The sequence below is a fragment of the Crinia signifera genome, chromosome 7 (genome assembly GCF_055691185.1).
Source record: "Crinia signifera chromosome 7, ASM5569118v1, whole genome shotgun sequence".
Taxonomy (NCBI): Eukaryota; Metazoa; Chordata; class Amphibia; order Anura; family Myobatrachidae; genus Crinia; species Crinia signifera.
The window spans coordinates 92795406-92821483 of NC_139223.1; the positions used below are offsets into that span (position 1 = coordinate 92795406).

At 39.9% G+C, this 26078-nt stretch overlaps 1 protein-coding gene across 1 annotated transcript in view; it reads right to left on the reverse strand.

The window, feature by feature from the left end:
* Window positions 1-26078, reverse strand: part of TMEFF2 (transmembrane protein with EGF like and two follistatin like domains 2) — a 697773-nt gene that overhangs the window by 313295 nt on the left and 358400 nt on the right. Inside the window, exon 5 of the mRNA XM_083153496.1 lies at window positions 3714-3810. Within this exon, the coding sequence (XP_083009622.1) occupies window positions 3714-3810 (97 nt within the window). The remainder of the gene's footprint in view (window positions 1-3713; window positions 3811-26078) is intronic.

Genomic DNA, 26078 nt, shown 5'->3' on the forward strand with positions numbered 1-26078 from the left:
TTAAAAATCTGGGCAGCATGGACAGTGTAATGGTTAGTATTACTCCCTTATGTCAGGAGTTCAAATCCTACCACGGCCCTAACTGTGCAGAGTTTGTATATTCTCTCCATGCTTGCGTAGTTTTTCTCCGGGTACTCCGGGTTTCCTCTCGCAATCTGGTATACTGGTAGGTTAATTGGCTCCCAACAAATTAACCCTTGAATGTCTGTGTGTGCATGTACATATGCTAGGGTTAGATAGCTTGTAAGCTCCACTGGGCCAGGGACTGATGTGAATGTTCAATTATTCTGCGGAATATGTGTGTTCTATGTAAATAGCTAGTAATGGATAATACATAAATAAATAATACTTTTGGCCACCTACAAATGAAACATATTTTAGAATATTTTCATGGCCAAAATAGTTCAGTCTAAATTTCCAATCCACACCTCTACAAATATAGCCTCATACATTATTATTATTATTATTATTATTATTATTATTATCATCCCTTAATTATATGGTGCCACAAGGGATCTGCAGCACCCAATTACCAATGACTTACCAATGAATACAATAGAGGACAAGTACAGGGTACATGAACATAGCTGCATCAGCTGACAACACTGATATAACTATCAGGGTGGAAATAAACTGAGAGGTTTGGTGCCATTGAACATGGTTTATGTAAAGCTGGCCCATTCACTTATACGATTTGGGCCCTTTATCCCAGGGAAGATGGCCCTGCTTATGAGAACTTCCACTCTAAAAGAGGGCACATCTAGCCTCAAAAAGCAGCCAAGTCCTGTGCACCTCTGCTAATGTTGGGTGTTTTTTTCTGAAAATACATAATGACAATGCAATGTAACTAGGATGCTCAAGGAGACAGTGCTTATTCATTTCATATATGACACTTGTACATTGGAAAAAATCTGCGGCTGCTACATTGTAGCAATTTATGCAGATTCATAGTCACACCCAACACTATAAGATTCTTACAGAACGTACTGTGCCAAGAGGCCCTGTTTGGTGTAACAGCAGCAAAGATGTATGAAGAGACATCTGCACATTGGACAGGTATAGGTCATAGGATCGACAGAACTTAGGTCGACAGTCATTAGGTCGACCACTATAGTTCGAGAGTCACTAGCTCGACATTAGGTTGGCACAAGCGTTAGGTCGACATGTGTTTTCATGATTTTTTGTGTGTCGACCTAGTGACTGTCAACCTATAGTGGTCGACCTAATGACTATCAACCTAATGCTTGCAGACCTAATGAGCGCATCCCCATTGGACTATATAGCATTATATTATGGCCCTAGCACTTTGCCCTGTGGTTATATGGACACACTAGAAATGAGGAGAGAACAAATTTTATAAATAAGAGCAAGTTTCCTGTTGGCATGTGAGGCTATAAGGAAGGATATTTACGATATGGTATATACAGCATAGGCTACATGGTGATGGGAAATTTGGGACTGAAAAACTTTGTACGGCAGTACGGATGGTGTAATGTTTAGCATTTCTGCCTCACAGCACTGAGGTCATGGGTTTGATCCTACCATGGAAAGGAATGCAGAGTTTGTATATTCTCCCTGTACTTGCATGGGTTTCTTCCGGGTACTCCGGTTTCCTCCCACAATCCAATAATATACTTATAGGTTAATTGGCTCCCAACAAATTAACCCAAGAATGTCTGTGTGTGAGTTTACATGTAGTAGGGAATGTAGATTGTAAGCTCCACTGGGGCAGGGACTGATGTGAATATTCAAATATTCTCTGTAAAGCGCTGCGGAATATGTGTGTGCTATATCAGAAACTTTTAATAAATAAATAAATGACTATGTGCATTTGTCACCTTAGCCATGTAAAAAAAAGGAATGTTATTTTTACCATAGCCAATGTACAAGTATTAACCTTTAATGAGCAAGAAGAACATGGCAATACAACATTGTCATAATTATCAATTAATTGCCACATTTTATAACAACAGTGCAAAGCCATTGTAAAGTAACAGAAAAGAGAATTGAATTCTTGTGGTTTTTCTTGTCTTTGCTACAGTTTGTCAGGATGCTGATACTACTATAAACACCTTTGTGACAAATGCACGAATAAGTGACTCTGCAAATGACATTCATACTTGGTAGATAGATGTTGGATTAGATAATAAAAAATACTGTACACCTCAGCATCTTAACTTCACCAAGAGTCAGGCCAAATGAAAAAGCTGCACCCCTCAAGCAGCGAAACGCGTTAGGAGTTACTCTGGACCGGATTAATTGTATCTATTGAATACCTTCGCCCACCCAGACCATCTGGATCACCTTTGTTTCATCACCCACGCTCTCTCAGCTCACTACCACCAATGGTCATTATCCCAGCTGGACACATTGGTCACACTGAGCGCAGGAATCGAGGTTGGCCGCTTACATCATTTACCATCCAAGTCTACCAACCTTGAGGAAACCTGCCTTTTAACAACATCCAATTGGGAGCTCTAGCGAAGTGGGAAGTATCTGGCTATACACCATCGAAGCCCCCGCTAACATAGGGTCATTGCCCATTGTGGCCCCACCACCGCAATCAATTGAGGACACCCTCCTAATTGTATCTGGGACTAGACCATCTGAGACATTGTGTGGTAACTATCAGCCCAGTGGGCCTCTTGATTATCTGCATCATTATATCTCTTTATTCCACAGAACTGGTCACATCACTCAATTCATCAATTCAGCTTCCGGTCCAGTCATAACAAATTCATTTGTTTTTATCCACTTGATTCCCAATTAATTTATATTTCATTTTTTACTTGTTTATATTGTTTATATTGTGCAATTGTACTTATTATTCTTAATTGTTATTAAACATTTATACCTTTCATCAAACCAGCGCCACTTCCTTTTCCTTTTTTGCTTGGTCCTTGGGGCTGACAACCCCTTTCTAAGTGGCAGCTCTTAGCGAGACACCCTTGATAGCGCCTGTTGGTGCACCCTAGGGGGCACACCATTCCAAATGCAGTGTGTTTATGTAATAAAATAGATTGAGAAAACAAATTCCCATTTTCTGATTCACCTATACAGGTTGAGTATCCCTTATGCGAAATGCTCGGGACCACGATCATTCCGAATAAGGGATTTTTCCAGTTTTTGGAATAATTTTTTTATTGCATACTTACCTGTCCCCTGGTGGGTCCCCGATGGTCCCTTGGCGTCCATGGAGTCCTCTGGCGTCCACAGCAGGCCTACAGCTTCATCTTCGGCATCTCCAGTGGTCCCAGGAGTGCATTGCGCGAATTCCCAGGCGCACCATTGACATCACCGGCGCACCTGGGAACTCGCGCAATGCACTCCTGGGACTGCTGGAGACGCTGGAGATGAAGCTGAAGGCCTGCCATGGACACCGGAGGACTAGGTAATTATAAAAAAAGGGTCTGGGGGGGAGAAAAAAAATTCAAACTATTCCAAAAAAAACACATTTTTTGGAATAATTCGGATAATGGACATCCGGATACCGGATACTCAACCTATATCATTTAGTGTACTTTATTGTGTGCGCTGTGATATGCAATAAGTCTGTTTGCAAATACAAAAACTATTCATTGAAAAGTGAATGAAATATCATAATTAATATATACTCCAGCAGACATAGACTTGCAAATAAGGAATGATTTGTCATATTTTACATGGTTTGTGGAAATACACAAACATATATCAGTAATTGAATAAACCATTACCAGACATCTTCTGCATCTTCATCACACTCTGCTCCAAACTGACAAATGTCACAGGTTGATGTCTCCTTTTGACTGGTTTCCCCAGAGCCTTCATTTGCTGAAAGATACAAACATCAACACAATCAATATTGTACCTGTCAATCCAATTTTGGGCTTTTGTGGTGGATAAAGGGATTTAATTCTAACAAAACCATGAGGATCATGATCGAACACCAATAGTTTTAAATTGGCATTAAGATAGTGCAATATGTTTGATTTCATTTAATGTTGCTGTAGTTCAGGTCACAAGTATAACACAAGTAGACAGCACAGCATAGGCCAATGACAAGTGCAAAATACTGTAAATTCTAGAACATGAAATCTAGCATTATCCTAGCTTCAGATATTTGTTTAGATTTTACATATGAATAATTAATTATTGTAATTAAAGATGTTACATTTTTAAACCAAAAATGTTATAAAGAATGTCAAGTTAACCATATTTTTTCAACCTTTTTTATTTATCTGTACATTAATTTGTACTTTTTTGCAGGCATGGATTGTCTGTTTGCTTATTTTCCGTAATGTATATTTTTATAAAAATGGAAGCAACTGATTGAGTTTCTAAGTTAATTAATTCATTTGTTTGAGAAAAAAAGTCTTGCAATTACAGCAAATACAATAATCAGTACATTTGAACAAAAACAGAAATGTCAATTGATCCTTAAACTTATAGCAGAAACAATAAAGGCCATTGGAAAAATAGAAACCTTTGTTAAACACATTTCAGAAAAAAAAATTAGAAATAAAGAATTATTTTTATTATTAGAAAATTATTGGGCAGATTTATTAAGCCTGGCGAAGATATAGACTGAAGATAAAGTGGAGAAAAAGTGAAAGGAGATAACGCACCAGCCAATCAACTCCCAACTGCCATATTTTAATAACAGCTGATTGGCTGGTGCATTATCTCCTTCCACTTTATCTCCAGTTTATCTCTTCGCCAGGCTTAATGGTACAAGTGTTAATTACAATAATTCACCACAGATAAAAATAGTACTATTAATGGTAATTTTCACTTGTGCTGCATAGTCTTGTCCAGGGGCGTTTTAGGAGAGGAGGAGGCCTGTGTGCAGTCTCCATCATCCAGGGTCAAAAGTCTTGTGGCACAGTGCACTAAAGCCCCGTACATACGGGGGAGATATATTGCTCAGCAATATATTGCTAGCAAAATATTGCTGAGCAATATATTGCTCTGTGTCTTCTCCTGTTCATCAGCGACCAGAGATGGTTGCTGATGAAAAAGAAACTGCCGGGGGGAGCCCGGCAGTGGAAATCAGCTGGTCGCAGGAGCATGTTCCTGCGACCAGCGATCACTACAGGGGTAAAAACATGAGCGCGCACCCGGCGATATATAGCCGGTGCACACTCCCATTGCGGGCAAATAGATAAATATTCTTTAGTTTTATTAGAATGAAATAGGTTATGTTTGTTTTAATTTCTTTAATAATGATACCCAGTGATTTTTCTTTATTTATTTAGTTTATTTGTACAAACTTGAATATGTCAATTCAAGTTAAAATTTCTCCAGTCTGAGGTGAGAGCATACTGTACCTAGATTATGGGGGTATGCAATTAAATGAATAGTCAATTTTCTGCATTTGTATTTTGCATGACTGTTGCGCTGAAGTGCGAGAGCCTCTTACCACTCCTATGCAATGTTTCATACAGGAAATATGCCTCTTCTCAATATTTGGCCTATGAGGTGCAATGTAGGCATTGCTAGGTCGTATTCCCACTTCGACGGCTACTACCATATATAAATGCCTGCGCCACGTGGGACACTACCATTTTGCAAGATTGTAGGAGGTGGTTTCAATTTGGCTGCGAGTGAAGCAGAGTTTGTAGAACTTGGAAAGTGTGGTGCAGTCCTTTATTTGGAAAGCAGAGGAGTCAGGGCTGGCGCCACCACTAGGCAGCTCTAAGCATTTGCCTAGGGCGGCAACCTCGTCGGCAACCCAGCAACCTCGCCTCATCACACCCTCCCCCTGTCACTTCTAACAACCCACCCGCCCAACGCTGCTATGGAGAGACATGGCAACCAGCAGGTGAGCTGCTTCCCCCCCACCCCCAGCAAACTCGGCAGCTGCCGCCGCACCGCTCCCACTCCTCCCCCTCCGGAGCGACCGTATCCTCCACCCCCCCTCCCGCAGTAGCCACATCATCCACCCCACTCCCGCAGCGGCCGCATCATCCAGCCCCATCACCTCCCCCCCGGTAACGGCGCGACAGTGGGCGCCGGGGCGACCCCCCCGCCTGGGGCGCTCCGGTGGCTAGCACCGGCCCTGAGAGGAGTACCATGCTCAGGACCAGGGACAGTACACAAAGCTAGTGGAGGAGATTCAGGCTTGCATTTGTTTGGATTTTTACTTAAGTAAGGTTATTGATGGGTTTTTTATTTCTTGCTTTTATAACATGCTCTCATTTGGTTTTATTGGTTTTTAGATTTGTTTTTTATTTTTGTCTTTCAGAGCTGAGATGTGTACCTTTTCTGGTAGTATTTTTTTGGTGCTAGGAGTAATGTTGCACTAATTGAAAGCATAAAATGCCTCCAAAAAGGAATTTTTCTACCAATTAAAAGCCACAATACATAGGTGATGCATCAATACATGATTTACTAACATGAACATCAAAATTGACAGTGAAATTTATCTCAGTACCATGTGACGACAATCAAAACTGTCTAGATGTAACAGACGGAAAAGTGTTTGTAAGCTGATGTAAACATCTGGAATATTGAACATTGAATAGGTTTGTGAAGATATCCCCACAGTTTGAGCACAAATCGGCTCAGTTGGTTGCAAAAGGCACATTTAAATGTGCAAGAGAAACTAAAACAAAATACATGCGATGTGAAGACGACTGTTCCGAAAACATTACAATGAATACATGAAAGCAAAATGACAACATTTACGACCAAAATAACTAAACTTCTCTCCAAAAAAAAAACTTCGACCAGGAGTGCATACCCCCCTATTTCAGATGCAGCAGCATATATTTGTGAATGATATTTATTCTGGGCCAACACCATTTATTTTATACGTTTGCATAAATGTAGGTAAGATGGCAATATGGCTACTGCTTGAGATGGAAAGGATAATATATTTTGCATTTAAGATTGGTTTAACACCTCTGCAATGGTCATTCAGAGTAATGGGGTCTACACACATAGAGATTTGTACCAGAGATTTAAAATGGGATATTCAGCATTGGAGATTCCCCCTGAGCTTTCTGGAATCCAAATCGCTCAGAAAGTGTCAGTGATGTGCACCAGCGATTAAGCATAGCGATTTAGCATGGGAGATTTAAGTTAAGCTCCTAGGGAGGGCTCAGAGAGTAGCCCTGCAGCTCTGTCACTTAAACACAATATATTAGTTTATCACATATACTACTATCAAATGTTTGATGCAAATTATTTTTCAAAGAAACATAAAAAAATGCATTGAAAATATTCTTGTCTTATAAAAAAATTTTTAGGAAATAATACTTATTTTAAATTGTTTACTAAAATATAGTGACAACATGCTTATCACATTGATGTAACCTTCTGTTACTCTGCTAGATTGTAAAAGGAACTAAAAAACAGTATGATCGACCGCATTCTACTTTATTTACACAGTATCTACTATTACAAGACAGGTCAGACATCCTATAATTTCATAAAGAACATCTTTTGTTAGGAAGGATTCTGCACTTTATTATAATCTATTGTATACTAAATAATTCAGTGTCATACTAGTTTCTACTTGGAAAATAAATAGACGTCAGCACTGTAAATCATATTGACTACAGCTTTTTTATGATTTACACCCTAGTACTCCAGTGTCCACATCAGCTTTTAAGAAAGCAGTTTATCTTGTTTGCTAGTAAAATTGGGTTTCTGTCATCGTGTTCTTGACAATTTTATGGACATGAAGATAGTATATAAAAATGGTTGACCATCTTAACCATACAAAGCGGATTAAGACTGTTATCAAAATTGTCAAATAATTACAGTAATTACTATGGCTTTTATTCAAATTTATCAGCTGCAACATAAAACATCTGCATGCTCCCAATCTCTTAAAAGATGTGTGTCCATCTGTATGCATAGCCTATTGTCTAAAATGCAAATCTATAATGAATAATGCTATGTCCCAATGAATTCGTCCTACACCCCCCTCCCCCATAGAGTGGAGTCATGAAGATGCCACACCTCCCACACTTGCCAATTGGATCTCTTACTAAGCTCTCCCAAATGTGGAACTAATATAGGCAGGTTTTATGTGTTTACTATAACCTCTTAAAGGTATAGTTAGCATAACCTGAGTCTGGAATCCCCCTAGCAGGAGATCCTGACCATATTTTCAAGAAAAGTAGCCCAGACCGAATAAAGCTGGTACTGGTTATTCATTTAAAAGGGAGATTTGTTTTAAAATATTTGCCTGCTGTACCTACAATATGTATTCATATATATATATATATATATATATATATATATATAAAATTTGAAGCAGGGGTCCGGCACTCCACTCAAGCAGAAACACAGCTACCATGGTGCCAGCCACATTAACTAAATAAGTCCAGGTGTAGCCAGCGGTACAGGGGCGGCACTCAGTGGATTTTTTCAAATAGCCATAAAGAACTGCAGACCACTCCACAGTTAAGGTGCAACGTTTCGATAATTTAATATCGTTTTCAAGGACCTTGAAAACGATATGGCTATTTGACAAATCCACTGAGTGCCGCCCCTGTACCGCTGGGTACACCTGGACTTATTTAGTTAATGTGGCTGGCATGGCTCATCTGGGATGGCTCAGAACAAGAGCTCCAAAACTTTCTTAAATATATGAACATTAATGACTGTGGCCTAGAATTCACCTCAGTTACAAGCAAATCAGTGGTGGTTTATCTTGATCTTGAAATCTACATAGAAGACGGCAACACTGAGACCCGCAACCACACAAAAATAGTGTGGAAACAACGCGCTGTCCAAACTTAGCAATCACCACAACACATGGCTAAAAAATATACCCAAAGGGCAGTTCAGGAGACTTCGAAGAAACTGTACAAAAAAAGAAACATTCCTGAAAGAGAGTGAAGAAATGAAAAACAAATTTGAAAAAAGGGGATATTCAGAACGTGAACTGAACCAACAAATCAAGAAAACAGCAGAAATGAAAAGAGAAGACTTAATAAAATACAAAACAAAAGACAAAGGCATAGAATACTTCCAACTGGCCTTCATTACACAATATAACAACAACTATGGGAAAGTGTCAGAAATTTTGAATAAGCACTGGCATATCCTAAAGCTAGATGAAAACCTTCAAGGCATAATACCACTCAGACCAAAATTGATATACAAAAAGGCAAAACAATTAAAACAAGAACAGACAAGCAGTTTCACCCCCCCCCCCCCCCCCCAAAAAAAAAAAAAAGAAAGAAATAATAAGTGTCACTTCTTTTGTCGGAACTGTATGCCGTGTAAACATACTAAGAAAACATTGACAAAGCCAGTAACAGAATTCCTCTCAAATCGAACAAAAAAAGATACCTGATTAAAGACCACCTAACATGCGAGACAGACAATGTGATCTACCTCCTTTAATTCCCATGCGGCATGCAATACATCGGGCAAACAAAAAGAAAACTGAAAATACGCATAAGTGAACATATGTACAATATTAAAAATAGACTTGAAACACATATAGCGTGTCAAATCACTTTGCAACCCACCATAATAAAGATTTCACACAACTAAAATACATGGCAATCCAAAAAGTGGAGAAACATTGGAGAGGAGGAGACCATATTGAGAACCTCCTACGGACTGAAACAAAATGGATATATCAAATGAAGACTCTATCTCCCTTGGGACTCAATATAGATAGAAACCTCAAAAGCTTTTTATAAAAAAAATCCAAATAAGAAATAACTTTCTAGATCACAAAACACATCGGTACTTGTGAATTATCCGGGCACCCGATGTTGAAATTATATGACAGTACATTAAGAATACGATGCGACGCGATGCGACGTGATTTCCCTTGAAATTTCCTTGAAGACAAAATCGCGTCGCATTGTATGCTATTGTATGGTATACAATGCCACGCGACGCGATGCGACGCGATTTTAACCCATCCCGCCCAATTGTAATCCCGCCCTCTGCCACATCTGGCAGAATTTCACTCTGAGGGAGTTTTGACAGGAGATAACAAGTGGTTTGCTGTGGTGCTGTGTATGAGACTTTTCGTGAGGTGATTTTTTAGGAATTTTCATTAAATTTCTTTGGATATTGGCCCATTTTGCCCCTTTCATCCTATTTGACAGTATGGCTTTGCCGGGCAGTATCTTCAGCCTCCCCAAGACGGAAGAGGATACTGTGAAGTTCATGCAGGACAATGGGCTTCTTCCATCAACAGCTACCTGTCCAAATGGACACCCAATGCGCCTGTCAGTGAATGAGCGGAAATGGCGCTGCTATATAAAAAGCTGTGGCAAAAAGCAAAGTCTGCGGGACTCACTATTTTACCCTGGATGCAGACTTCCATTCATGACAATCCTCAGATTTATTTTCTGCTGGAGTGAGGAACTTACATCCATAGAGTTCTGTGACAAACATCTGAATATCTGCAATAAGACGGCTATCTTCTACAATGCCTTAATGCGGGAGGCGTGTCAATGCGACCTCATGTCCCAGCTTCAACACCGTATTGGTGGAGCAGGCAAAATTGTGGAGATAGGTGAGTCGCTGTTTGCAAAGAGACAAGCGAATGTTGGCAGAGTTCTCCCACAGCAGTGGGTCTTTGGAGGAGTGTGTCGTGAAACAGGGGAATGTTTCATGTTGCCTGTGGAAAAGAGAGATGCGACAACCCTGATGACCGCAATTGCAGAGCTGGCACTACAATTGTAAGTGATTGCTGGCGTGCCTACAATACCGCAGAACTGGAGCGGGCTGGATACAATCATTTGAGGGTCAATCATAAATATAACTTTGTGGACCCGGACACTGGAGCACACACACAAAATATAGAAAGACTATGGGGATGTGCAAAGTGGCGGAACAAACGCCAGCGGGGCACAGCCCGCCATCACCTTGACTCTTACATGCAAGAATTTGTGTGGCGAAAGTGCCTGGCGGGTGACAGCCCATTTACACGCATTCTACATGCACTAAGTTTGTTGGCTAAATAATTACGCCTATTAATGATTGTATGATATGTGTTCTTGTTGTTCTAATTTATTGCTGATATATGATAATTACAGTTATTCCTTAAATTCTGTTGTCCTTAATGTGTCAGATATGAATGATATTGATGAATGATATTGGATGTTCACAACCAGGCCACTATCAACGTGAACCCGAAGCGTGAAGCCCGCAAGGGGACGCGGATAGCTGTGAAGGTGTCGGCGTCCGCTCGCCACGCTTCGGGCTCGGTGGCTCGTTGCGCTCGCCACACTATTCTATTCTCAACTCCACGCCGACGTGGATAGTGGGGGTATGAAAGGTCGGAGGACGCGTACCGCCGCCCCTCGCAGGCTCGCTGCGCTCGCCACGCTTCGGGTTGGTGTAATTAGTGGGGTGGCGTTAACAATGGGGGTGGGATTTCACTTTTGTCACTTTTTGGGGGTTTTGGGCATTTTTTCATTGAAATAAATGTAAAATCGGGTCTCACGGACCATTTTACATTGATTCCAATGTTAAAATCGGGTCCACTGCTAAAATCGGGTCCTGCTCTCGTCGCGTCGCATCGCATGCCATTTGGTTAACACGCGATGCGACGCAACGCGATTTTTTGGACCCGATCAAAAATCGGGCGCCCGGATAATTTACAAGTACCAACACATCATTGTATGTCCCCTGCCCCTACTTTTCCGCTTTCTTTTTCTTCATCTTATCCTATTCTATAATTTTTCATTTTTTTTTTTATCTTTATTTTATTTTTATTTATTTTTTACCCATCTTAATGCAATACTATAGGAGACATGTGGTTACCGCCAAAATCAGCCTCCATTTCCGGAAAGAATGTCTGGTTTTAAATTGTCTAAATAACGTTTTTTAAATCAATCACAAATAAAAGGATGTCTCCCCAGACAGCCAAAACATCCATGAGTAAGAGCCCAGCTCGAAACGCATTGGATACGAAGACAGCCACGTCAGGAAGTACGGAGCCAAAAACCGGAAGTCACCGCAAGCGTGGAAAGTGGAGAGCCGCGAGTGTATCACAGTGGTAGAAACAGGACCGCTTACCACTACACCACCCTAACAATCTGACTAATGACTCTCGGAAAAAAAACATTGCTCCAATCCGGTCCAGGCCAACTCAAATTACTCCAAAAAGAGTGTAAACATATTATTGCATTTTATTATTTTATTATTTTATTTTTAATTTTATTTTTATTCAATTTTATTTTATTTTTTAAGTTTCTTTTCTTTCTTTCTTTTTCCCTCTCTCTCTAACTTCATATCCCTTCTGCTCTCCCATTCCACTATGTTTGTCTCACCTACCCCCCTTCCTTACCATCAGCGCTATGTATCCGAATTCCTAAAAAGAATGCATGCGCTTGGAGTGTCCTTTTTTCCTTTACAATGAAAAACACTGTAACATAACATTACAGCTGCAGTTGCATACAGAATTAGGCTGGCTGCAAATCATTTTAATCAACAGCAGCTGCTTGTGTAAACAATTCACATTGCAAAAAAATACACATTGTAAAGGGTAAAGTTGCACACAGTTACACTCAGTGCTACTGAGCTGTTTAACATTCAAAGAGCCTGGATGCATGTGGACACATCTTTATACAATATTTATCTCTCCATTCTTTAACAGGTTCTTAAATGATTTGGATTGAACTGATTAACAGATTAGCAGGATTTTTTCCATAACTAGAGAAATCTTCTTATTATGAATATTTTGGCAGCATTATCTCTAGTTTTCACAGAGTTAGTTACTGAAAGGGAACCAAAACAAATATATTTAAGTAGATTTCCTGCTTATCCTGGGCTGTTTGTGTACAGGATTTTAGTAAATAAGGAACAAGAGGTGGCACATTAGGCACATTATGTCACTTCAAATTACCTGTATAATAGTCATAATTTCAATCAAACTTCATTATAGTTTCCATTACATAATAGAAAAATAGGCTATAGGTAACATACTGTATACTGCAGTACCAAGTACTGTAGTTTAAAATTTAAACATAATGGATTTATACTGAGAATCACAATTAACCTTATGTACTTAGAATTACTAGACTTCCTATACAGGATGAAAAAGCTGCATACAGTATGTAAGGTATTTGACTGCAATGCAGAAGGTTTTTTTTTTTCAAACTAGGGTTGGCCATTGACCATCAATGGTTTAGCAACCATTATGGTCCAATATGAGAGCATTTACCATCGATAGCCAGCTACTGATGGTACAGAATAATATTGATTTCTGATCTAGTGGGTGAAACCCACTACAATTAGCACAGGTGCTGACTGCACATATGCAAAAAACAATCCATAAATGGCCCACCATCCATTATCAATATTCAACACTAGTTCAATACCAGGTACTGTATGACATTACTGAGAAGTGCGTGCTTCAAATAAAAGAGGACTGTACATAAGGGACCCTGTCTGGCTGCCGAGCCTCCCTTCTCCCCATCCCCTCAATATGTCAGCCAATGAGACCCTGTACTGAACCAGCCAGGTGAACAGTGTGGCATCCATATGAAAGTGACATTATTGGTACCAGTCTATTAGAGACAGCACACAAAGATAGATTCTATATGCATATAAGAATGTATAGTGTGTAGAATGCAGGCAAATATGGATCATATGGTTGAGGGTAGTTAAAACATGCACAGGGGTGTCGTTGAAAAGGGTTGACACAAGCAAAATCTCGACACAGAAATGGTCGACACAATTTGTTTGTGTCAATTTGTTGATTTGAGCAAATGGACCCCCATTAAGTGTACCATGTACCCGTGTATGACTCAATTGTATGAAAAAGATGCCTCCTGACAGAATCTCAGATCCAAGTTCTGCATCCAAACATTAAGCGTTGGATTATGATGGTCACATGGCAGCAGAATTGGGTAAAATGCTTTTCTAGAATGGCCTCTTTCTGCCACTTAAATCAGTACCACTCCCGGTAAATGGGCAGAACTTGCATGCAGGGCCAAAATAACTCTTGCCACCCCTGCCCGACCCCACAGTGGTTACAGCATGTCAATAATGCTGCAACTTAGGGCATTGCTAGTGATCTCATTGAATGCATACATTTCATCAGGAGGTGCCTGAAAATCAGGAGGTTTTCCCGGCTCCCAGGTAAGTGGGCAAGTGTATGAAAAAATACTACTTTTCCCCTCAGATTGAGGAAAGGTGGGCGCCTACAATTGGGGTGCTGGGCCAGATGCTCACACAAAGGGAAAGTCAGTTCCCAATCACATTGTAGAAAAGGAAAAAAGGGAGTGGAGTGCTAGTACAGTATTATTCAAATAGTAATCTAAAAGTTTAAATATGGCAGTGAAGAGTGGTCAATTGGGTTTACAATGATATAAGAATATTTATTTGAATACAATATACATAAAATTGGTACAGTTGGTACTATCTGAACATAAGGGGTAAAGCAACATATAAAATAGAATCAATATAATTCTAATGATTTTTTTAAAAATTTTAATGGATGGCATTGGGGAAGAAACCATCAATTAAGAATAAATATTGATATACTTAATGCAGTCCTGTTTGTTCCTATTATGCTCCCTTGTTGGTTAGTAGTCCACAGTAGTTCCTCTGGTGTCATCTCCCACCTGCTTTTGGAATAAAAGCGGTTACCAGGACCCTGTCAGGTATATGGATACCCACCAACTCCAGTATTAATATTGCTGTGGATCATATATTTGTGGACTACTAACCAACAATGGAGCATACTATGAACAAGCGGGACTACATTAATTATATCAATATTTATTGTTAATTTATGTTTCTTTCCCACTGCCATCCACTGTTTAAAAAAAAAAAATCATTAGAATTATATTGATTCTATTTTATATGTTGTATTATCCCTTAGTATGTAGCAATTTTATGTATCTTTTATTCAAATAAATATTGTTATACCATTGTAAACCCAATTGATCACTTTTCACTACCATATTTAAATGTTTAGATTACTATTTGAATAATACTGTACTAGTGCTACACCCCTTTTTTTTCCTTTTTTTTCCTTTTTTTTCTTTTTCTACAAAGTGGGCAAGTGTCCCTGCAGTTGGAAGGGATGACACAATTTACACTTAATTGGATCTTCATGGCCCATTCCCCCACAATGCTGTTAATTTTGGCAAGGAGTAGTGGGGGCAGGGCCACTAAAACATGATTTAATGGACATTAATGGAAGATCTGATAATTATTCCACCACAGTTTTGGTCCATTTTTTCATTGCAGTGTACCCCATATGATATTTTATGTAATGTGATGTATTTTTAACTTCTTATGTATTAAAACTTGTTATGCTGTTTTTCACTATGGATGAATATTTTTTTCTTGCATGAACCATCAATTGTGCAATTGGAAAGTGACAAAGCATCTAGATTGAGGAACACCATTATATCCAGTGCCTGATGAGGTTATATATTCCAATTTTTTTGTACATGTGTTTGGTGGGGGGAATAGGTACCCTTTGGGAATATTCACCTACTGTATTGGCTGCTTCATGCACATGATATCTCATCTTTATCCTTTTACATTGTACTTATAATATAGTTGTAGTAAAGATGGTAATATCATGTTGCATAAATAGTTTTCTTACAAAAAAAAAAAAAAAATAACACCATTTATCAATGCATTTTAAAGATGCCAAGTAGTCATAGTGTGTACTGTTCACACTGAGTATAATCATCCATCATTATATCACATGACAAGGCTATATTCCAATAAATCGTTCTTTGTTTCCTGCATTGTCACATGGTCAGACTACCTTGCTGAAACTAAGGAAGAAAAATAAAAGCATTTTCTAGTGAGGATTGAATGCACTCTGCAATAAATGCACTGCGAATAATGATCATACAAGATGACATGACATTTGTGCTAGAAAGGAACCGTCCTTTCACAAAGATATACAATGTGTCTGATACTATCTGAGTGTTCAATATGATTAAAACTCTAACATAAGCCACCACACTTATTCCAGAGTCACAGCAATTTCATAGACTCTTTTTGACATATTTTGTTGCTGGCATGACTGCAGTGATGACTGCTTTTAACATTACTTCTCCCCCTTTCTTTATTTCCGTATTTCCAGCTGTGGAGATGAGAGCCTTGATAAACACAGATATCTCGGGAAGAGTAATTTTCCTGAAATTTCCCAGGGCTGCAGGATTGATGCACAAGACGTTCATTTTCAGGCTTGGCTTTATTTTAACAACTTGTGCTTGCACAGACTTAGGGAGCGCATTTCCAGAGCCATAAAAGCTTTTCCTTCTCTTGAAAAGTACAGTATATATATGTACATTTGTATTGCTTTAACAGGAAATGATAGATACAGTGCCTTGCAAAGTATTCTCCCCCCCCCCCCCCTTGGCATTTTTCATGTTTTATAGCCTCGCAACCTGGAATTAAAATTAATTGTTCAAAGGTTTGCCTCATTTCATTCACAGAACATGCCTACAACTTTGAAGATGTAATTTTTTTTATTGTGAAGAAAACAACAAATAGGACAAAATTGCAGAAAACTTCAGCGTGCCTAACTATTCACCCCCATAAAGTCCTTACTTTGTAGAGCCACCTTTTGTGAAAATTGCAGCTGCAAGTCGCTTTGGATAAGTCTATGTGAGCTTGCCACATCTTGCCACTGGGATTTTTGTCCATTCCTCATGTCAAATCTGCTCCAGCTCCTTCGTGTTGGATGGTTTCCACTTATGAACAGAAATCTTCAAGTGTGACCACAGATTCTCATTTGGATTTAGATCTGGGCTTTGACTAGGCCATTCCAACACATTTTAAATGTTTCCCCTGAAAACACTTGAGTGTTGCTTTAGCAGTATGCTTCGGGGCATTGAAGGAGAATCGCCGTCCCAGTCTCAAATCACAGGCAGGCAGACAGTTTTGCTCAAAAATATCCCTGTATTTAGCACATCCATCTTTCCCTTGATTTGAATCAGTTTCCCAGTCCCTGCTGCTGAAAAACATCCCCACAGCATGATGCTGCCAACACCATGTTTCATTGTGGGGATGGTGTCCTTGGGGTAATGAGATGTGTTGAGTTTGTGCCAGACATAGCATTTTCCCTGGTGGCTGAAAAGTTCAATTTAAGTCTAATCTGATCAGAGCACCTTCTTCCATACATTTGGGTTACATGGAGTGATGCATCTTGCCTAGTGGTGTTGCAGCCTCTGGGGCCTTTCAGAAAATGTGTCTTTATAGATCACATAACACTTAGATTGCACACAGGTGTACTTAATTTCAGTAATTATGTGATTTCTGAAGGTAATTGGTTGCACTATAACTTTTGAGGAGCTTCATAGCAAATGGGTAAATACATATGCACATGCCAATTTTCAGAATTTATTTTTAAAAATGATTTTTTATATATATTTTTTCTCGTTTCACTTTACCAACTAAGACTATTTTGTGCAGATCCATCACATAACATTCAGATTCAAATGTACAAAAAAGTACAGGTTGAAATGTAACAAAATAGGTAAAAAGCCAAGGTGGTGAATACTTTAGGCAAGACATTGTAGATAGATAGATAGATAGATAGATAGATAGATAGATAGATAGATAGATAGATAGATAGATAGATAGATAGATAGATACAGTAGATAGAATGTTATTCAGTTTATCCACACATCCAGTGACAAAACTGCACTATAAGGGCTTTCAAAACACTTTTGTGCATTAGAAGATAATTGCTCAATTGCAATGGTTTGCATTACTGCCTCACAGCGCTGAGGTCATGATTCGATTCCCACCATGGCTCTAACTGTGCGGAGTTTGTATATTCTCCCCTTACTTGCGTGGGTTTCCTCCAGGTACTCCGGTTTCCCCCCACAATCCAAAAAATATACTGGTAGGCTAATTGGCTCCCAACCAAATGAACCCTAGAATGTCTGTGTGCGTGTATATGTGGTAGAGACTATAGATTGTAATCTCCTCTGGGGCAGGGACTGATATGAATGTTCAAATATTCTCTGTAAAGCGCTGCGGAATATGTATGCGCTATATAAGAAACTGTTAATAAATAAAAATAAACAAATAAATAGTGGGAGGACAGCGCATGCATAAGATGTGTATTGCACATCTGTGATTCAGCTTGCAGATTTCCAAAGCCACAGCATAACTGACATGCTGCAGTTTTTTAGGGTTTTTGGTGGGTGGACTAGGGATAAAAAGGGTCAGCTTTCATGGTAATGAGGGCATGATGTCCCTGTATTCCAGGAGTGACAAAGCCAAGGTTTGCATGATTGCATGCATATTTCCAAGCCTCTTAATCTGACAGGAATAGTTGAATCTGAATAAGCATTAATTTAAGCAGCCTACGCAAACCATTGGTTGCAAAAGTGATCTGAGTAGCATGTACAGATGCTGCTCTTGCATCGCAAATGCAATGCAGGAGGTGTCTATTTGCATCTGTGAATCAGGCCCTGCTTTATGGGCAGTTCCAGCCATTAGCCATGCAAAATCGCCTGATATATAAATGATTGCATCTTTAATCAAACATGGAACCAGCCCAAGCAAACATGGGGGTACAAAGGTGTAACGGAATAAACAGAATGGGAATCTCAACATTCCTAAAGTAAAGAATTATACCAAATCCAGGAACACTCCATCATCAAACAAAATCAACAAACAAACAGGAACAAAACAAGCCCATGCACAAAGAAAGGAAGCCAATATTTAATGGAATTCATATACACAAAAGATAAAATCAGAGAAGCAAGGACCTAACAACTACTAAACTAGATGAGATCCACAATATAAAAGTTCACAGTACATAAAACACAGAAGGTTCATATTATAATTTCAAATAGAGATGTGCAGGCTCTGATTTACTCTGATTTCAAAGCAGGATCTTATTGGCTATCAACTGTCAACAATTGTCATGTGAGTTGGGATAGCCAATACGATCCTGCTTTGAAATCAGAGTAAATCAGAGTAAACCAGAACCTGCACATCTCTAATTTCAAATATTTTTATTTTTTAAATGGTTTATTTGTATTTTAAAATAGAATTTCATAACATCTAATCTGCAGACCTTCTTTGAAGGCCAAGATGTAATGAAAAATGATCTTGATCTGATCTCTCTTCATGCACCTTTGGCTTACCATCCCAAAACGGAGCATGCCTTTGCGGTAGGTGGTGTATCCCCTGTTAATGTCACTATGGGGGTTTGGCCATGTGGGAACCCCCCTTCCCCTGCCCCAAGAGACTATTATCTGCAACATCCAATTCCTTTCACTGTGAAGGAGCCAGCAACACCCATTGGGATCTATTTAATTCAGTCACCCATCTCAGCAAGGTCTTCTTGAGATAGGCCGTCCCCGTATTATCTGCAAAATAGCCTGCCACATTGTGTCCATTTCTGACCCAGCTCCCATCCAATGTAGCTAGGATGGATGCAGTTTTAATAATATTAGCCTTTTAACACCAGTCCAGTCTAGATATATGCAGAGGGTTGTATGGTCAGAAATACCCCATGTCTTATATTATTATCTCAGGAGTTAGAAAAACATTATTACAATCACTATGGTGCATCATAAAGGACAGTAGATAAAACAAACTTGGCTGCTTTTTTCAAAACCTCATGTGAAACAATGAATAAAAACAAACGTCAACAGGATCAGTTTATACTTTCTGTAAATCAAACAGCACAGTTTTCCTCATAACCACAGACACTCCACAGTGTGTGAGATGTATGATGTGCCCAGCCAATCCAAGGTTTCTTATGTGAGACAAGTTTACATCCAACGAGGTGTCTCAGTTGAACAAACCTTATCAGGACAGTAGTTCTGAATTTGCTTATTTATTTGTCATTAATGCCCTTTACATTCTATGTAAGGATTTTAACCATATCCCTAAGAAAGTTATCTAAAGAATTTCCCCTCTGCGGGCAGGCATAACTACCAGAGAGAGCCACAACATAATGGTGGCATAAACCAGTTCTCCAAAAGCATAATCCCAAAATAGTGTAAGGGACCCAAAAATGCAAGCCCAAATTACGGTATACAGTAAGTACTGTATGTAATAAATGATTGCAGTATAAACAAACACAACTAGTAATATATATTACCTAATAGAGAAACAGAGTGAAATCACAAATCCAGTCCCCCTCCTCTTTGTATATGGGATGCGGTCATTTGGTCTACTGCATTATGGTCGACAGTCATTAGGTCGAATCCATTAGGTCGACATGCTAAAAGGTCGACATGATTCTAGTTCGACATGGGAAAAGGTCGACATGATTCTAGTTCGAAAGGTCATTAGTTCGACAGGTCATTAGTTCGACAAGGTCATTAGTTCGACATTGTCTATGTCGACATTCACAAGGTCGACATGGAGTTTTTCACTGTTTTTTGAGCCAACATGTGCCGACAGGCGGTATTTCATGCCCTACCATCCACTAGGGCGTGGTGGGAGAATAAAATAGTGTGCCGAGCGTAGCGAGGCACCGTGCCCGACGCATTGCGAGCGCAGCGAGCGATGCGAGGGGATGCAGTGCACTTTAAACTGTGTCCATGTCGACTGTGTTGACATTCAGGTAAAAAAACAGTGAAAAACCCCATGTCGACCTTGTGAATGTCGACATAGACAATGTCGAACTAATGACCTTGTCGAACTAATGACCTGTCGAACTAATGACCTTTCGACCTAGAATCATGTCGACCTTTTCCCATGTCGACCTAGAATCATGCCGACCTTTTAGCATGTCGACCTAATGGATTCGACCTAATGACTTTCGACCATAATGCAATAGACCAAATGATCCCAACCCTTGTATATAACTGCTGAACACTTGGATCAAAAACTTAAGGAAGCAATAAAATGTTCACAATTTAATTTCAGTATATTTGGCCAGATAATATTTCCCATTGTATGGGAAATGCCATCTGATAACTAAATAAAATACAAATTTATGGGCTTGGAGAAGAATTTTACGAATTCCGCACCAATCATCTATTATTACATTTAGGTGATACAAAAATAATAATGGTTTAAAAACATCCTTCACATTATTGTATAGTAAAATAATAAATATGCACATAAAAGTGCCATTTGGTTAACAAGACTTAAAGTAGTCAGACAGATCATTGAGTCACCAGTAAGAAGGCAGTGAATTAATGAAAGAAGCAGGCTGAAGAAATATGGTGGATATAAAGGGATAAAATATGAAGAGATATAATTAGTGACACAGGAATTGCAGTCAGATGAAAGGTAATGAATCAAACAGAGCCACTCTCACTCAGGATAAGAAAGCAGTGTAGGAAAAATGCCCGCGGGCACCTCTGGCATTATATGTGTGTAATTTTTTATTTATATCTTTTGTGGTCTATGACACAAATTTTGCCCTTCTGTCTTAGCACTGAAATGTAATGAGCTGGCTGAGTGGGCATGCAAGTGGCATCAGTGCATTGAATAAATTATGTATCAAATATATAATAATCAGGCGTTACTGAGGGTTTATCCATGCAGATGTAAAAAAAGCAGAGATAGTTTCCACAAACTTTTCTAAGGCATGGCAACATTTGCTGTCAGTATACGAGCTGTACTTTATTTGTGGGGTTTGGGAGCTGACATTAAGGACCGCTTGAATTTTTCATATATTTTCATCAGAGCCTGAAAAATGCATCATGATGTAGGTGTGATTCTAAAGGCTCTTTTTACATTTTTGTATGCTTTGACTTCACTCAAGTACAGCAACTGAATTGAAGTAAATGAAAAATGAAACATGACACTCTGGAACTAGGGCAACACAACACACTGTCAATGCAGAGAGGGGAATTGTGCCACAGAAGTCAGTTTGCTCTGTTTTATTGTATTTTTATCCAATTTTAATGCTTACAGGTACCAGACATCAGGACAGAAAGAACATAGGCATAAAAGCAGGCATATGCCTGGTAAAAATACTGCTATACAGCCAATTAGTTGTGTCTATTGCCCAAATCTAACAATGCTCCTGTACTGCTGATATTTTTTTCACCTACAGTATTTTTTAGTAGGAAAGTAAATGCTTTTTATGCTTGTCCATAACATTTGTACAAAAGCACTGGAAAATACAGGAGGTTTTCAAAGCAAAACAAATGAAAGGGGTGAAAAAAGCAAAGAAAATGCAATGTCTATACTGCGATTCATACATTAGTGCTATAAAACTAAGAATATAAGTACAAGTGATGTGCTCCTATTCCCAGAGAAATGTTCAACCTTTGTGATTTAAGTCTCACAGTAAATCTTCCTGCTATAATCTTTATTTCTGCTGTCTGTATATACCACATCGCATGAGCTGCTGGAAAATCTTTTCATTATTGCAAGAACACCTCTTAATCGCAGTCTTAGAACATCATTATTTTACACTCTTTACTTTAAATTGCTCAGTTGCAATGCGGATGGGCTTTATTCTAGAGGACAAAAAAAGATCAAGACCAAGTAAGATTCAGGATTCAGCACTAGCTGATCAGCAGAGCCAGCCCTAGGCATAGACAACTAGGCAAATGTTAGGGCATTTGGAATGATTAGGCCCAACCCTTTTAAGTTTAGGGCCGGCTTAGAGGGCAGCCGAAATTTGCAAGGCATTTGGTGGAATCCTTAACAGAGCTGACTGCGTATTATGAGAGGCGTTATGTGTGGCAGGATTGGAGAAAGACGATATTGGGCATATATTGAAGGTATAGCAGTCAGTACTGACAGCAGCCATGGAGGAGCAGTGGGAGCAGCATACTTTAGGCGTGGGCATGCACCAAACCGGGGGGGTATGGTGACTGCAGTGGGTGCTGGACTCAGAGCCATAGAGAATGCAGCAGGAGGCAGTCACGCAAAGGATGGAGGCTGCAGTGGGTGCTGGACCCATTGGGAATAGGGCTGCAGTGGGGGCCAGACCCGGGGGGCGGGGGGGGAGCTGCAGCAGGCCCAGTTAGGGCTCCTGGTGGCAAGCACAACGTCTGGCCTACAGTGTGTAGTATAGACTTAGCAGCTGCAGTAAACATCACACATCTGCTGTGTCCTCCAACAGCTGCGCCCACCACATGACCAAATCCCCACTACAGTCAAGAGCCTCAGCCCTGCTGTCAGGGAACAGCTTGACTATCCTCACTACTGTGAATGGTCTGATAAACCATTCAAAGAGCAGGCGAGCTGCTATATGGTGGGAGGGGAGGGGACAGGTAAACTGCTATGTGGCCTGGGGCGGGGGTAAGGTGAGCTGCTTTTTGGCTTGGGGGGAGTTCAGGTGAGTAGCTGTGTGGTCTGGGGGGGAGGGATAGGGGTCATGTAAGCTGCTATGTGTCTTGGGTGATGGAACAGTTTAGGGGAGTAGCTGTGTGACTTGGGGAAGGAGCACAGTGTAATGTAGGTTAACAACTCTCACTCCCACTCATGTAGGGGTTTTCATGGGTATCTGTGAATCCATTGTGAATTATTTCTATTTATCTTATGTGCACTGCCAAGCCGCTGGTTCTCCCACTAAATCCTGGAGCGTCAAAGCTTTCTACAGCCAAGATTGTGGATGGACACTTGGGTGGTCTGCTGTCGGGAATTTTACTACCACCTTCTCAGCATCTGCTATCCTACCCCATGCTGCCCATATAAGGGGTGTATACTACCTGGTTTGACTGAATGGGCTGTATCAACCTAGGGGTTCATTTTAAAAAGAGCATGTACGTGTAATGAAAGGTGTCCATCAGTGTATGGCCATCTGACTCCCTGTGGACCTTTCGGGGTGGCAGAATTGCATGTGATACATCACATGATATACTTCTGCATGTGACATATTGCATGTGATCCCATTCCCCACTGCCAGTAATAGTCAAAGGTCAGAAAGATAGCAGGTCTGACCTTCGATCCGATGCACACGGGACCGCATATTGGATGTCATACACATGCAATTTGGGCCAATTTCACCAAATTTCTCTGCCCAATGTGTTGGAATCGGGTGAAATCTCGTAGTGTATGGGGGACCTTTCTAAATAATAACATCTTTAAAGAAGTCATTCCACCAGCATACTTATTTATAACATTCATTTTGGGACATGTTTACTCCCCTATACACACAATTCACCTAAATTATTGAATATTGTGTGCTGCAAATAGGGCTTATCCACCATCCCTTCTTTATATTTTCCATACAATGTGCCTTATTTTAATATTATTCCTGGTTAGAGTGACACCACACATTTTAATTGTTACTTTATAACACTATGGATCCCTACAGGTGTATACATTTTATTGTTTTTTATATTCCTAACTTGTTCTTATTACTTAACCTTCTGTATATAGGTGACTAAGGGGTAGATCTATTAAGCTCAGTGAAGTGATTTAAGTGTCTGGTTTTTATCACCAGCTCTTACAGTACCTGTCATTTTTCAAAGGCCAGCCTACAGTATGACTTCACAGTTTGGAGTTGATTGGCCAGGGATAAAAACCAGACACTTTATCACTTCACCGAGTTTAATAAATCTGCCCTTAAATTACATATTTTAAATGCAACCTTGGTTACTACAGGGCATAATGTGTATAATATAGTAACATAGTAATTTATAGTCCATCGAGGTCAACCTATCTAACTTGTAACTACTGACTTGAGTAAGTCATATCTATAGGATTCCCTTAGTATAAGGTTAAGGGAAAGTACTGTGTGACGAAACATGGAAAAGGGGCACTATTGTTTATGAATAGGGTTGCTCTACTGTATAATTTGAATTGGGGATACTATTTTGTGATCGCCCCTACCCAGCAAAACCATGCTCCCTGTGACTATATAAAATATGGAAGGGGGGGGGGGGGGGAGCTGCCAATGCTCTTATTGGCATAGGGCGCTAACATATCTGTGGATTTTAATGGGTAGTGGGTGTTGTTTGGTGATAGATGCTGGAAAAGGGGTGCTGGGTCAGAGGCAGAAGTAATGGTGGTACAAGGAGGAACCAGCCAAATCCTTGTAAAGGAAATTAAATTGGATAGGACCTGCTCTGCTAATCAGAGTTTAAGCACTCTAATTTTACAAGGTTTGTATTTGGGGATTATTCAATTATATATTTCTCCATGTGTAGCGAATCCTGTTTAGGATTCGCTGCACATTTGCAGGGTTCAGGAGGGCTGCAGCATTTGCTGCTAGCCCTCCCTGTCACCCTATTCAATGCAGCAGGGGCTCGCTGCCCCTGCTGGCGAATTTTAACCCCTGCGGCGAATGCCGCAGGGAGCCGGGGGACGGAAGCAGGCAGGGAGATGTAAGCCTCCCTGCCTGCCCCAGAATTTGTGGGGGAGGGCTCCCAGGGCACAGGCAGCAGAGGCTGCCCCCAGGGAGGGGCAGGGGTAGGGAGCCGGGCCAGGGGTAGTGAGTCGCTCCTCTGGTCCCACACGTAACAAGCCGGTACCAGAGTGAAGTGAATAAATTAATATTAATGAGTGTCTCCCGGCTCCCGGCCCCCGGACCCCTGCTGGCGAATGTGTAAAAAAAAAATTTGTTAAATTGTTTAAAAAAATAAAAATATATTCATGTGCTGCAAGCACATGAATAAAAATAGCATGCCCCTTCACAGAAAAAAAAATCTGATTTTTTTACACCAAAAAAAAACAAAAAAAACTTTTTTTAAAAGATCACATTCCAGTTCACCTGAAAAAGATGACGAATGTAAAACTGAGAATCATGGCAAAAATCAATGGAGAAAGCAGTTCTCCATTTGAGCATTGAATACACTCTCGGCGAATCCCAGTGAAAACCCCATTGAAATACACCAGCAAATTGCAGCAAGCATGAAACGGAGAACTGGCCGGCATTCACTGTTCGCTTTTGGGAGCATTGAATACTGGCCTTAGTATGTGCATGGGTGTGGTTCTATGTGTATGGAATGTGTATACAGTATGTGTAAGCGTTCATTAGTGAAGTCACTGTCTATTTGGCTAGGCAAGTAGCACATAGAAACAGTCACACAGGTACCCAATATCACAGTTCATCATTTACATATTGGTTAGCACATAACAAGGTTTGCTTTTCAGCATCAGTATGCATAGGACTAACTGGGTCTAAGCAGTACAAGGAAAGCAGGAACCTATATCTACAAAGATGCCTAGTGTATAGTTTTACAAGTAAAGGAAACTGGCTAAAAACTGAAATAATAAAAAAAACTTATAAAAAGGAAGGACACAAC